Source organism: Apodemus sylvaticus, chromosome 15 (assembly GCF_947179515.1).
Source record: "Apodemus sylvaticus chromosome 15, mApoSyl1.1, whole genome shotgun sequence".
Taxonomy (NCBI): Eukaryota; Metazoa; Chordata; class Mammalia; order Rodentia; family Muridae; genus Apodemus; species Apodemus sylvaticus.
The window spans coordinates 78,016,495-78,031,692 of NC_067486.1; the positions used below are offsets into that span (position 1 = coordinate 78,016,495).

General features: G+C 44.4%; 2 protein-coding genes across 5 annotated transcripts in view; one reads left to right on the forward strand and one right to left on the reverse strand.

Moving 5' to 3' along the window:
* Positions 1–281: 281 nt before the first annotated feature.
* Positions 282–13,773, reverse strand: Dnajb11 (DnaJ heat shock protein family (Hsp40) member B11). Its single transcript, XM_052157992.1, has 10 exons — positions 13,515–13,773; positions 9,112–9,268; positions 7,211–7,308; positions 5,702–5,834; positions 3,634–3,776; positions 3,281–3,363; positions 3,036–3,093; positions 1,730–1,841; positions 1,317–1,476; positions 282–713 (listed from the first exon to the last, which is right to left on the reverse strand). Exons 1-10 carry the CDS (start codon positions 13,580–13,582, stop codon positions 649–651), a joined length of 1,077 nt encoding a protein of 358 aa, XP_052013952.1. The 5' UTR covers positions 13,583–13,773; the 3' UTR covers positions 282–648.
* A 149-nt stretch (positions 13,774–13,922) lies between these two features.
* The window catches only part of Tbccd1 (TBCC domain containing 1), a 43,152-nt gene continuing 41,876 nt past the window's right edge, over positions 13,923–15,198 (forward strand). Inside the window, exon 1 of one of the 4 annotated variants that reach the window (XM_052157989.1) lies at positions 13,923–14,336. Coding sequence is in view for 1 of the 4 variants with exons in the window: in XM_052157987.1 (XP_052013947.1) it covers positions 14,079–14,134 (56 nt within the window). In the remaining 3 variants the exon portion in view is untranslated. Of the gene's footprint in view, positions 14,337–14,749; positions 14,880–15,198 lie in introns of those variants that run through there. The other 3 variants (XM_052157987.1, XM_052157988.1, XM_052157990.1) reach the window with 3 other exon arrangements.

The window sequence follows — 15,198 nt, forward strand, 5'->3', positions numbered from 1 at the left end:
ATACACAAAAGTACTTTCTAAACAGTAAAATACCCATATCAGATTTTATTATTACCAAAGAAAACGGGAAAATATGTTCTCTCAAAGACGATGAGGTCTTTGTGTAACTTTAATTCACGTAGCTCAGGCTCTAATCTACTGGTTTCTTCGAGCTCGCTCCCATGGCCACCGTGTGTGTCCTGGGGCCTGGGAGAGGGCTCTCTTCACTCCTCTGCATGCCGTGTGTCCATCCTGCCCGATGGGAGGACCACCCATCGGCTCACAGGAAAAAGAGACAGGAGTCAAGAAAAAAAATAACAACAAGATGTATTTAAAAAGACTTGTCCAGTTGGCATTTTGAAATAGCTAACAACTGTTTCTAACCCTCATCTGGTTCCCTTTGCTCAGCATCCTCTGAGACGTTCCTGAACCTCGGGCAGCACCAGATGGTAGATCCCCAGAGGGAGAGGTATTAGGTAACCTTCTGCTGGTCATTGGTGTCTGAATGCAATAGACAGATTCCCAAACCTCTAGTTCATGTCAGGACGATCATCAGGGAAAAAAGGATTAAGCCAAACTTGCATATTGAAAATGAAACACACACACAAAAACCCCTGCAGATAATAAATATCGCTGTTCCACCTCTTTCAAAGTCCAGTCTCGTCCCTCCTAATAGCCTTGCAGTCCGTTGTACACCTTCTGCACTGGTCCTTGCTTGAGAAGCTGCTTGATACCTGCAGAAAGAACGAGTAATTGACTTCGTTAATGAAAACATGGCTTCTGTGGAGTTTCTAACTTCACACGTGGACACCTCCAAACACATGTGTGATCTCTCATTTCTTTCTCTCGGGCCCCACCCCCACATACATCTTGTGAAGCCCTGGGAAATGAGATCAGGTAAAAAAAAAAAAGGAAGAAAATCACCTCGGCTGACCTTCTACTCCTCCTCCTTTGCCCTTTTGGCCAGATTTCACCCCTTTTACCCATTTCCTCATCATTTTAAACCCTTACACCAGGGCATGTTTGGTTAGCGCAGAGACGCTCACCCTGAGCCTGCAGTCCTCCCTTCCACTGGACATCACATCTTCCCTTCAGTTTGGTCTTGGCAGCTTCCCCTAAGCGACTGCTTCACAGCCCAGCGCACACAGCCTCAGTGAACACAGCCACAGCAGGGCTGCTTATTGCCTTGCAGAGAAAGCCTGCAGCCAGGTCTCCGGGCTCCAAAGGGTTTTGCTATTTTCCTTTCAGTCATTCCACACCAAGCATATGTGCGCGCGCGCGCGCACAGACACACACACACACACACACACACACACACACACACACACACCCTGTACCTTCTTTTGCTTCCTCTGTCAGCTGTTCTTTTGGAAAGTCCACATCGAAAGTGATTATCAAAGAGCCCTTGATGTTATTGTTATCAAAGTTGGGCAGCCCTTCCCCTTTCTTCCACAGCTTAGCTCCTGGCCTGGTGATCTTGTCCCGGGAAATATGGACCTGGAAAGCAAAAGGAGCACAGTGCAGCAGACAGGCACACCTGGCGTCCATCACCCAGCTTCTCCTGGGCTCCGGGGACAACTCTAGTGTCACAGCTCAGCGGAGAGGAAAGGCTGAAGGGCAAGGGTTGACAGGACAGAGAGACTTAAACTAGCTGGAGGCTCATCAGCAGAGGAGCACAGTGGGAGATGGCCTCTGGCTCTGATGCCCGAGAGCACATGGCTACAAAGCTGGGAGGGGGGGGGGGGCTTACCTTGTGACCGTCCAAGTGAGTTATGTCCATCTCAAAGCCAAGCAGGGCCTCAACCAAGGAGACGGTCACATTTGTGTACAGGTCGTCCCCTCGCCTCTCAAATACCCGGTGCCTGAAACAGGAGCAGGTGAAGACCATCAGAGTCTAAAGTGCTGGAATGCCACTCTTTCAAATAATATGTATTTGACTTGCCTTTGCATAGAGCATTTCTGAGACTGCAGAGCTGTGTAAGAGTTACTGATTCCTAAGTACCTTCCGATTAGCACAAGTGCACAAATGTAAGGAAAGGTCATTAATCATTAGGCTACAGAATAGAAAGACCATGCTTGGCTAGGTTTTCCCAAGTTACAGATAAGGTGAGACCACTAAGTTCAAGGCCAGCCTGGGCTACAAAGTGAGATCCTACTTCTCGACTCCCTACCCCCACCTTCCCAAAGGTACCAGGTTTACTGAGGGAACACAACTGTTTAGTTTCTCAGGGAAGCTCTGAGGGAGACGGCATGCAAGAAAAGATCACCCAACACAGAGTGTGGAAGGGGAGACCTGGGAAGAGGGGCCAGCTCTGGATCAACTGGTGCAAACAACGTCTCAAGCCTAAACACAGACCTACCGCTGCTTTCCAACTAGTTAGTAAGACAGAATGCTAAGTCAGAGAGCGGGAGCTCTGGGGCCGGGCAGCACTCCACACGGGAGGGAGGGCTACACGGAGAGGCAGTGCTGGCTGACTGACGCAAACAGGTGCAGGTGCTGCCTCATTCACACTCACAGCCCTTCCCTTCCCTTTGTTTTTTTTGTTTGTTTGTTTTTTTTTGTTTTGTTTTTCGAGACAGGGTTTCTCTGTGTAGCCCTGGCTGTCCTGGAACTCACTCTGTAGACCAGGCTGATCTCGAACTCAGAAATCCGCTCTGCCTCCCAAGTGCTGGGATTAAAGGAGTGAGCCACCACTGCCCGGCTCAAAGCTCTTTTCACTTCTTATGGCTTGTTTTGTTTTGAGATAAGATATCCCACATTCCAGGCTAGATGACCATCTCTGCCCATCTCTGCCACCTGAGCGGCACGGCAGCAGGCATGTGGCAGCCAGCATGGCCCATAGAGGGCAGTGCGCATATGTACAGAACACTGTACCAGCGCTCAGCTGTCTCTGATTCTTACCCAGTCTTCCTCCTATTCTCAGTACTGCTGCAGAGTTAGAAACAGTGACTTATGGTATGGTAGGCATACAACAGAAGACAAAGCGAGGACTCACTACCCCTGTAATCACTCAACAAAAAGCAAGGCTGGCAGGCCTCTCCCAGCTGATACCTACTTGACAACTTTGATCCGGAACCGTAAGTCTCCAGGTTCCCCATCCACATGAGGCTCACCTGGTCAGGGCAGTCCAAAGAAGAACAGAAGTTACACAAGCTGAACAAGTATTTACGTGACACTTTGAGTAACTCTGAAATCCAGTGCCTCAGGTGATGTCTCTGTCAAGTCTGTCTGGGAAGGCAATGCCTTCACTTCCCCCATTTACTATGCAGCTGCTAAGTTATGATAACACCAGCATCTCACCTTCTCCAATAAAGGGGTACTCCATGCCATCTCTCACCCCCGGCTCTATTTCCACTTCTAGTGTCCGTTCTTCATTCACTAGTCTGAGACAAAAGGGGAAAGACAACAGTAACGAAAGCCCAGATGAATCAGCTCCGCCTCTGTGCTCCTTGGGAGCCTTTTCTTGGACAGCCCACTGCGCAGCTTGCCAAGGCTAGCTATCTGGGCCTGTTTAGAGCGTCTAGATGCTAGCACTCAGAGCAGAGCGACTCTGTATCACATAGACATAAAGGTTTGTGCTTGAGGTCAGAGCTGGAGGGAAACAAACACCTGTCACGTACACACAAGACACACACCAAGGGCCTTTCACTTACTTGACATTAGGGCACTCGTCACAAACCACTTCCTGGGTCATTTGGAAGCGCCCTGGTCCCAGCTGTGTGGTTCTCATCTCTTGCCGACAGTTGCATTTCCGTTTGCCAGGAGCCTGCCTGGCTACAGGCTTGTTTCTAACTACCTAAGAACACAGGAAACAGCCTTTAGTTTTCCTCTCCTAGGTACAAATGAACCCCCACACAGGGCAGAAGCAAGTGTATATTTAAATGACCGATCTTAGTCTGAAGCTATAGAAGAGAAGGGAAGAAGAGACTGAAACCAGGTCTTAATATCAGCATTTCCAAGACCCAGCAGGGTCACTGAATTAAAGCAGTTCGCAGACTTATTCTGTTGTAGAGAACTCTGACTGTATAAAGCACAACCCCCCAGAGAACAGCCCTGGCATTCATAAGCTGCCACGTGACTACCTCCCCATTCTACAAGCATCTCCCCAGATCATCTCTTTCTGTTTTAGGCAACCCAGCCCAGGACTAATCCACAGTGCTGTCACCATTCAGACACATTCATGGTCACAGTGAATCTGTGATCAGCCTGAGCTATGTTATCCTCATCCCAACAAAAACAAAACCAATTTTGGGGCTGGACAGATAGGTCAGCAGTGAAGAGCACATCTTGCTCTTGTAGAGGATTGAGTTCCATTTCCACTGTCTACATCTGCTGACTTGAACACTTGCACTCATGTGCACACACACCTATACAGATACACACAAAATCTCAGGGCATTGTGCTCATGGAGTGAAGTGACATAATCATCTGGAGAAAATGCCCACAGTGTGTTCAATGTACTTAGACATGCACACAGCCACCCATCTGACCGCAGCTCTGTGGGAGCTCTCTCCTCGTGCACAGGCGAGGAATCAGCAGCACATCGGTTAAGTGAGACAGTGTGGTTTGAAAGCATGCAGTCTAGCTGCAAAGTCCATTCCAAATGTTAGAAATGTTACAGAAAGACAACCTCAGGTGAAAGAAAGCCAACTTTACTAGAGAACACAGAAGAGCTTTCTCATTTTAATAGCAGATTTTTTTAAAATGTAAGATTCAAAAATTAACAATTAAAGTTCAGACTATTTCACAGTAAAATGAACACATGTGGTAATTAAAATAAATCTTAAATACCGTATAAAGACAAGTTATATTCTAAATGGATAACTCATTACAGCTCACAAAAACTTAATAGCAAAAATAAAGCAATCTCACACATCAACAAGAGAAAGACAAAGCAGGCACACAGTGAAGGAGCATCTCACAAGAAGAAACAGACAGGGTCAACAAAACAGATGCTTAGCCTAGCTGGAAATTAAGAAGCACAAACCAAGACCACAGTGAGATAGCATCCCACACCCACTCTAATAATTCCAAATACTAAGAGGGAGCAGGGACTGTCCCACCATGACAGGGGTGGAGAAAAGCGAACTTCCGTGGCATGCTAACTGGCTCGGACAATTTCAAGCACACCATGGCATTTTTGTATAAAGCACAAAAGGGTTGACACAACCCAGCAATACTACTGTCACACTTGTCCATGAAGGAGACATGCTCACTCACGTGTAACTAGAATATGTACAGGAATGTTCATATTCCTGTACAGGACTCTTGGGAGTTAAAAGAAACCCCACCCCATGACTGATGGTCACACTGAGATTCTATTCAGCAGATTGACAGCTGGAGGCAGCAAGGATGACTCACAGTGACAACAGTCTGTCTCAAAATATAATGAGGTGCCATTTTTACAGATTCAAAGACAAGAGCACACTGGTTAGGTTCATACATGTATGATAAACCAGACAGCAATGGTAAAAGTTATCTCTGCAAGGGAGGTAGGGCAGGGAAACAGCACACAGGCATGGCACAGTTTCACGAGTTCTCAGGCTCAGGAGTGAGATCAGTTTGCGGCTACTATGAACTAAGGATTCTGATGATTTCAACTGTGTGTCAGCCACTCCCTCTCATACTTTAAAAGACAAAAAGTACTTGAAAATCTCTGATTTGTGGTCAAAAGTACAAGTACTGTGGGTCAGTATGAGTAGGTGTATTGTGTGAACTTACTTCCACAAAATTTCCTGCGTACACTTCTTCCAAAGTGACTTCTAGATCTACGATGATATCACTTCCTCTTGGAATATTCCTGTCCTGTTGACGAGGGGTTCCTCCAAACATGAAGCCAAAATCTCCAAAGAAGCTGTGGATACAGGCAAATTCATCAGGAGAAAGGACTCGGATCCTGTCTCACAATTGTTGATTTTCTTCCCCTTGATAAAATATTGTTCCTGCCAGCACACTATACAAAATAGGTATTTTTAATATACTGGATCCAAATATAATAAAATATTTAATTTATATAATTTATTTTACAGGTTCCTGCCACCCCCCAATTACACTATTTAATGCAGTATGTTCCATATATAACAGCCACACACTAATGCATAGTATATCAAAGGATTCAGTGTTGGACTCAATCAGGAATAATCCATTCAAATACTGAGGAAAATCCAGATATTATAGATATATTGAAAAGGGGTATAATATATAGTCTGGTGTAATTTGGACTTTTTGGTTAATGTAAGGAATTTCTTTTTTGTTTGTTGGTTGGTTGGTTTGTCAAGACAGGATTTTTCTATGTATCCCTGGCTATCCTGGAACTTGCTCTATAGACCACTCTGGACTCAAACTCAGAGATCTACCTGCCTCTGCCTAGGAGTAAAGGTGTATATACCATATCCGACCTAATTTAAGAAATTCCTTAAGGTTAGTCCTGAACATCTTGACCGTATTGCATGCGTTTACTATATCTGCTCTTTAGAGATTAGCCTTGAAGAAGCTACCCCTCTACAGAAACCTTGGGCATGTGTTGAAAGTTGAAAAGCGAAGCCTCAGGACAGTCCCTGTCCTTAGGGAAAAGTAAGTCCTGGCCCGCAGAGGTTAAAACTAATGTTTGAAGGTAACAAAAAAACAAATTTGAGCTGGATAAAAACAGTGTTTTACAGTCGTACAGGCACTTGAACCTTCTGTTGAAGAGAGGGCAGAGCAGGACAGAGAGCTTCTCTTTCTGACATCTCTAGCATCATTTCGATGTCCAGGGAGAGGGGCATTTCCCTGACAGTTCAACAGACAGAGCCACTTTTTGTAACTACATTCTTATTTGAGGGGAAGTTCTAGAAGCCTTTGAGAATCTGAAGAAACGAATGTTCATGGCATACAAGTGCAGACTCAAACATATTTCTGTTTATAATTACAGAGCTGAACTCTGGAGTATATCTCCTAGTTAAGACATTATGATGTACGGAGATTCAAATGTCTAACAAGGAGGGGTTCAGAGTGAGAAGTACTTATTAGCAGTGCAGCTATCCTGAGTTTCCAGAAAGCCAAGTGTGACAAGAGATGAAGAGACCCTATGAACTCCTTCTCTGATGGTGCCTTCTTGATGGTCATAGACACTCATCTCCTGTCCACAGGATGACAGAGGCAACTCTGCCCTCTGCTTCCAAGAGCAATTCAGTTAGTGCCCAGTGGTCCAGTCCCTGGATGTAATACTCTGCAAATGGACAAATTACTTACTGTGAAAAAATGTCCCCATGGGAACTCTGATGCCCATCTTTCAAGCCTTCTTCACCGTAAGTGTCATACTGTTTTCGCTTTTCACTATCTGACAGAACCTGGGGGTAAATGCCAGTGGAGAAAATATCATATTCTCAGGTCCGTTAAAGTCCACTCACGTTTACAGCTGTTTTGCACTCTCACCCCCAGTTTCTAAAGCTTTCCAGAGAGTGTGATTTTCATTGTGTGTGCTATTATGGCTTGTTAATGTTGTTATTTTTTTATTTGTTTGCGACTTTTGAGTTAAGGACTTGCTTTGTGACTCAGGCTGGCCTAGACTTCCAAATGTAGCCCAGGCTTCCAAATGTACAGAGAAGTCTGGCAAGCCAAGCCAACAGGATTATGGCCCTGAAGGAAAATCCAGAGCTGTTTCCAGAGCTGTATTTTCATACTGTTTTTTCATGCTTTCATATGTGTAGAAATCAATTTATAGAAGAGTGCTAAGTTTGTGACATCTTAAGTTCAAACTGTTGAGAAAAATATCAATAAACACTACTCTATAAATGTACCTTTAAGTCAATTACTGCCTGAAAGAACCCTGCATAATGTTTGTATGATCCAAAGAACATAGAAAAAATTGCTATCTAAGCATGTAAAACTTTGCCTTCAATGTGCAAGAAGAAAAAAATGCATATAGAGGATTAATAAAAACTAAGTATAAAAATATTTATGTATGAAATTCCCACAATGAAATCCACTACTTTCTTTAAGTTTAAAACTTAATTTTAAAAAGGGCTAGAAAGATGCTCAGAAGCCAAAGCATTTGTAACTCCTACAGAGGACCTGGATCTGATTCCAGAACCCATATGGTGGCTCACAAACATCTATAATTCCAGTTCCACAGAATTCAATGCCCTCTTCTTATTCCCATGGGCAAGAGGCATGAACAAAAGTGTATCTGCAGACAAGCGAACACAATGTTCACCTATATAAAAACCAAAACCAAAACAGTTCATTAAATAAAACAAGCCAGGCAGAGGTGGCGCACGCCTTTAATCCCAGCACTTGGGAGGCAGAGGTAGATGGATTTCTGAGGACAGCCAGGACTACACAGAGAGACCCTGTCTCAAAAAACAAAACAAAAAAAACAAAAAAAAACCAAAAAAAAAAAAAAAGAAAAGAAAAGAAAAAGAAAAGAAACAAAATAAAACAGGAGCTGAATAGATGGCTTAGTAGTTAAGAGCTCAGGCTGCTCTTGCCAGAACTACACAGTGAGGCCTTCCTTGTCTCAAAAAACAAAAACAAAAACAAAACGCATAGGTGCATTGTAAAGCATTGAAAATAGTGCAACTCCAGCTTTCTTAGAAAGTGTTTTTGAGTATTGGGTTTCTAGGAAATAAAGGTAATAATCACGGGAAACAGTACAAAATATGAAGTCTGTACCTCCTAAGAGATAAAATGTTGTGTGCCACTTGAGAGGCTACCAACTCCCTCACATATACACATGGTCCCAGTTAAGATTTCTGTCAGAGGAGCTGGCATGGTGCTTCGCTTTTAAGAATGCTTGCTTCTCTTGCAGAGGACCTGAGTTTGGTTCCCAGCCCCCCAACATTAGGCAGCTCACAATCGCCTGTAACTCCAGCAGAAGAGCAGATACCTCTTTTAGCATCTGTGGGCGGGCACACACGCATACCTGGCACACACACATAAATACAAGCATCTTTCCTAAGGCAGGAAATGGTGTCGATGGATAATGACTGGACAGTCTGGGCACACATGCAGTTTTCACTTCCATACTCTCTGCTTTCCAACAGAAGTGACCTGAGGAGCTTTCCCCAGGCTGGTCTTTTCCACATCCCAGGTGGTGTCCCATTTTTTTGTTTTGTTTTGTTTTGTTTTGTTTTTTTGTTTTCATGACTCACCTCATAAGCAGCACCTAGGTCCTGGAATTTCTCCTGGGCTTGGGGGTCGTCAGGGTTCCGGTCAGGGTGAAGCTGCAGGGCCAGTTTCCTGTAGGCCTTCTTAATATCCTTTATGGAAGCACTTCGAGGCACCCCCAAGATCTTATAGAAATCACGCCTGGGAGGATGGACAGGTAAGATTTCATCAAAGAGCTCTCGATTACATTTTTTAATTTGCTTTTTCAATCTTCATATGTATGAAACGTTCTTTGGTCATTTTGACCTGACTCCTTTACCGTCTCTCATAGTCCCACTCACATTGAGCCCCTCCTTCTTCCCAACAAGCCTTTCTACGTTCATATAATTTATTTGTAACCCACTGAGCTGAATTAGGGAGACTTACATGAGTGTGGGCAGGGAGGTATTTACTGAAGCCCGGCAACCTACCAGTGCCTGTATCCCTAAAGAAAAATGACTCCCCACACCCAGCAACCATTAACTGTCAACAGCTCTTCCCTTAGGGAGGGAGGAGTGAATTTTTTTTTTAATTCATGTGTTTGTTTGAGCCATTTCTCTAGCTCCCTATTGTGTGCCTGTTTGTATACATGTGAAAGTTGTGAGCTGCCTGATTGGGGGCTGGGAACTGAATGCAAGTCCTGTGTAAGAACAGGGAGTGCTCCCAACAGCTCAAGTACCTCCCAGGATGTCCCTGTACAGTTAGGTCCAATTATATAAGGACATAAGGATGAAGACAAAGGTGTATGTGACATGTGGACATATATAAAACAATGAACAAAAGAGGGATATACCAGTATTTACAGTCTTAGGTACTGAAACGATCATCATGGGACTATGATTTGGAGGCAGTTCTAAACTATGTAAAGGACTGGTGCTCTCTTCTTTTAGAGTTACCTTCAGAGAGGAACTACTCGTATGCTTTATGGCTCCATGCCATTTCCAACTAACAACCAAACAATCCAATTAACTCCCTCTTTACGCTCTATAATGGCTCCAAATACTTTCCAAAGAAGAATTTGTTTTATTTTTAATTGTGAGCATATGTGTGTCAGCATGTGGGTGTGAATGCAGGTACCCTTGGTGTCAATTAAAGCTGGCTCCCCTGGATCTGTAGTTACAGGTGGCTGTGTGGGTGCTGGGGTCGTCCAGTGAGAGCAGCAAATGCCTCTACCTGCTGAGCCATCTCTCCAGCCTCAGCCCAGTGACTTTTGACTCTAAGGGTCAAATAATTTCAAAAGATAGTTATCTTTATTCACAAAAATTATGTCATTTAAACGTCCTAAACAGTAGCACTCTTGGAATGTTAAAGATGGACTGACCTAAGGAGTTAAAATAAAGATTAAGTAAACTCCAAACAATAACCCTGAAGGAAAAGTAGCATGCATCTGGATGTAAGGTGTATCTTACTAGAAGAGAAAAAATACATTTCAGGCATTCACTGCTAGCAACTCCGCTAATTTGCTGAGATCAAGCCTTTATGATAGACATCTCCTGAAGTCTACATGCAGGAGCCTCTGTATCACTGAAGCTGAGAATACGCATATGATATAAACTGGGGGCATAAAATAGAGAACACTGCCAGGAGCCGTGCTGGAATCAGCCATAAAAGGGTTCTTTCTCTGCAAGAAGTGTTAAAAGAAAGCTAGAGCAAGACTATAAAAAGCATTCAGGCAAGAGCCATATCGGGCTCATAGAAGAGGCCAGTAAATACCCTCCGAGGACATAGGTGAACATATAAGAATGCTTACAACATCTAGTCTTTTTGCCAGAAGTTTAACCACTAGAATTTGAATCTAAAACAAGAACAGAAACTGAAAACATGATCAACAATGGGGCTAGGGAAGTCTCATAACAGTCACTGACAAAGTATGAGGGGTAATTTTACAATGTATGGGGAAAATAAACTGGGGAACCAAGACATAAGACAGAAGATTAAAAAGTACGTTTTACGGTCTGGCATGTGGCTGCCTCAAATTCACCAAATCCTGGATTCATGATGGCATATGCCTACAATTCCAGCACTCAGGAAGCTAGGGTTATTTTATAAAATCCTAGTCACACTTTTGAAAAGTTATTTACTTTAATCATTGTTAGGTTTCTGGGTTGGTTTTCTTAGACAGGGCCTCATGTAGTTCAAACTGGCCTTGAATTCACTATGTATCTGGAGTTTGTTTTGAACTCCTAATTCTCCTGCCTCTACCTCTCAAATGCTGAATTTATAAGCATATAAAACCATATCCAGCTCAACTATATACATTTTTTTGCTGTTGTTGTTCTGTTTTCCAAAATAGGGTTTTTCTGTAGCCCTGCCTATCCTGGAATTCACTCTGTAGATTAGGCTGGCCTCAAACTCAGATAAGATTCTGCCTCTAGGGAGAAACTTGTTACTGTTGTTTTGTTAAATAAACATGCTGTCAAATTGCCTTGTAAATATTTAGATTATATCCATAGATTACATACGGATATGTAGAAATATAAATGACATAATATATAACATATAATTCAACATTTAAGTATGTTATATTCATATATATGTGCTTATGTGTTATATTCATGAATTTCATGAATATAAGGTTATATTTATGCCACTCTTCTCTTTGGACAGAGAGGCTTCTTTCTACAGGGGCTGTAGTTAGTACATCAGCATAACTGCTCAAAGCACGGAGAATAAGTAAGTGAGTACTGAGAGCTCAGTCTAAACGGAACAAGTATTTCAACCTTCCATCTCACTCCCACACTCCCCAAGGTTCAGGGGAAGGAGGTACAGAAAGAATGTAAACAAAGAGGATGGGAAGGAGTGCTGTAAAATTCTGTCTTCTGCAAATGGTACTCATGAATTCACTCGTTTTGGTTACCTGAGCAAGCCAATACAATTAGTCACCATATCAACAGGCAGCACTAACTGGCTTCAGAGAGTTACATGAAGTTAGGAAGGGAACATATGGGGATGTGCCCAGGGCAAGTATGTGTGTGTAGGGAGCGGGGAGTTGTGGTTAGGTATATGTGTGTGTATGAAACTGTCAGAGAGTAAATAAAAGATTTAAGGGGGAAAAGGTTAATGACAGCTCAGAAAAATACAAGGAAAAAAAGGGGGGATGATATAGTTCAGCGTCAACATTATTCTTCCCCAGTGGCTGCTTTATGAATAACTATAGTATTAAAAATATTAGTATTTGCCAGGAATGGTCATTTATGCCTGCAATCCTCCAGGAGGGAGTTCAAAGTCATCTTCAGCTACATATTGAGTTGGAGATCAGCATACCTCAACGCCCACATGCAAACTTTTACGTTGATGTTTTATTAAATACCTTAGGTACTCATGGCTTAATCAAAGAAAAAAAAACAACAAACTATATGTAAGAAATGTTAACTTTGAGAAATTTAAAGGATGTCACAAGGAAAAAATAAGATTTAAGAAAAAAAACATAAAGAAGCCAACTTGAGCTTTTGGTGTGTTTTATTTTTGTGGTTACTTATTTATTTGAAATAGGGTGTGATATAGGCTAGGCAAGCCTGGAACTCACTCAGTAGCTGAAAATGACCTTGAGTTCTGATCTACCTGCTTTCACCCGCCCAAAGCAGGGATCGAGGGTGAAGGCATTCTAGAACACAAGTCCGATATACCATATCCTAAGTCATCAGAACTATAGGGTCGTGCATTTAAATTCTGGGAGAAACTCTAAGCCTGCTCTTCTCCGTGAAGGGTGGCACACTGTTATCCCCGATTTCAGGACATTGATACAGTTCCGTCAAGCTTGTAGGATTCATTAGAATGGCATGAGACTAGCACCCCAGTTGTTATTGCCTGTTAGAGAACTGTTCTCACTCATATACCATCCAGCTCAAGAAAGAACCCTGGAGAGACAGCGAGGCAAGAAGACACTTCAGGTTCACTAGCCCAAGAAGGTGGGAAGCACGAGGACTCTCTAAAGTGTCTTGCTGCTCTCTCAAGCCAACTTTCTCCAGTCTGAGCTTGGATTCCTTACTTGCTCTCCTCATCTGACAAGGCATCATAGCCCACCCACTTTAGTTAGTGTCAGCCTCTCGGAGGCTTGTCGCAAACTGGGTAACCCACCGTCCCACTCTGGAACTCAGATGTCAAGGACGTATCCATAATCTCAACCCCAGCCTGGCACTCACTGCCTTCATTTCCATCAGGAGCCCCATTCCTCAGACGTCCACGTCTCTTCTTCTGCTCACAGTCACTTAACTCTCTCCGATCCCCCAAACGTGGCATTTGGCTCTGCAACCAAACCCCCACTCTTCTTGGGGTAAGCCTGGCCCACACTCCCCCTCTGTCCCTCAGCCCGGCAGTGGCCCTTCCTCCCTTCTCGATGCCACCGGCGTCCTCAGCAAGGGCCGCCCCTCGGGCCCCGTGCCGCACGCGCGGGAGCCCCCTTCCTCACCCGGCGATCACAGTCCCGATGAGGTACAGCAGCAACAGGCAAAAGGTGCTCAGGTTCTGCGGGGCCATGGCGTCCCCCGGTGTCCCTCTCAGCCTCCCGTGCCGCTGCGTCGGCTGTGCAGCCCTTCCGGCCCAGGGAGGCCGCCTCACGCCGGGGGTCTCTCTCTTGCCGGGCCGCGGCGACAGGTAGCGCGCCCCTTCCTCAGCTGCCACTTTCCGGGAGCCCCTGAGCCGGCGAGCAGCCAGGCGTGAGCCAATCGCCGCCAGGGACATCACACGCGGCCGCCACTCCGCAACCAATCAGCGCGGTACACTTCACCTCCGAGGCGGTGCAGGCAGCCAATCAGACAGCAGAACTGCAGCCGTGGCCGCCGGCCAATGGGAAGAGGAAACGTCAGAGGTTCGCGCCGCCCGGAAGCGCTTGAGAACCGGAGCGAGTTAGGAGCGGAGAAAGAGCGCGCTGCTGTAGGAAACCAGAATGTCCACCAATCGCGAGGCTCCTTCCAGATTCCGACCAATTGCTTGAGAGAGGTCTTACGGTGGTTACCAGTCTGGAAACGACGCCATGTGCACACGTGACTGGCGCGCGCTCACTGAAGTGCAACCCCAGGAGGTGTTAAAGTACGTGGGGCGTCTTGCCCAGGGATAGGTTCTCACACTACAGACTTACTACAGTCCCGCTACTGTATAGTAGAGACCTGGTACCTGGGAGAGACACTGCCGTAGAGACCGACTTAAGCTCAGATTCGGCTTCCAGCACTCCGTCGCGGTGAGGCAACCCCATCCCCACCCCACTTTCGAACCTGTTTTCTACAAAACTAAGGCAAGGCGTTCGCTGGCAGTGTTGGGAATTAATTGAAGTTTTTTTTTTTTTTTTCTGTAAGTTTCACAGCAGAATTGCACACAGTAAACATGCAATCAATAAAAGGCGTTAGAGCTCGTTCATTGGTTGTTCTTTTCTCCAGTTTTGTTTACCTCAGACAACTAGTTGTTTAGGAAAGTCTCTTCTCAGCTTTGCTTCCTGCCTAACCTATTCAAGATCTTTACCGGAGAACAGTAATGTGTGCATGTCCACTGTAGCTCCACCTCTGAGTCATAATTATCTCTTGCTTGCAAAGGTCTCAAAACCTATCTTCTTGCCTCCAGACTTCATATCTTGATACAATATTTTTAAATTCTGCTTTCCACTCTATGATTGTGTGCATGCGTGAGCGCACTAGGGAACCCAGAGATCACAGATTAGACTAGGCTGGTGGACCCAGGAGCTCAAGATACAGACTCTGTCTCTTGAGCGCTGGGAATTCAGAACATTGTTGTTGGAGTTGCTACAATGGGTGTAATTTAAGGCCTCCTGCTTGTACAGCAGGTAAGTGGCACGCTTTGTGGACTGAACTCTCCCCAGCGCCCTCCCGCTTTAAAAAAAGAAAAAAAGTCAAATCATGCTACTCTACTGATTAAAACCTTTAGTGGCTTTTCATTGCACTCAAAGTAAAATGCTAACTCTATAGTAACCTACAAAGCTGTCTATTTAATGATATGTATCCTCACCTATTAAATAACATGTTCCAGAATTATCAGCTCCCTTTAAAAAATGTTTAATTGTATATTTTCATTATATTTGGTGCTTTCTTGTATAATTATACAGCAAAATGTATAATGTATATATTATGTCCTCTTACCTTTTT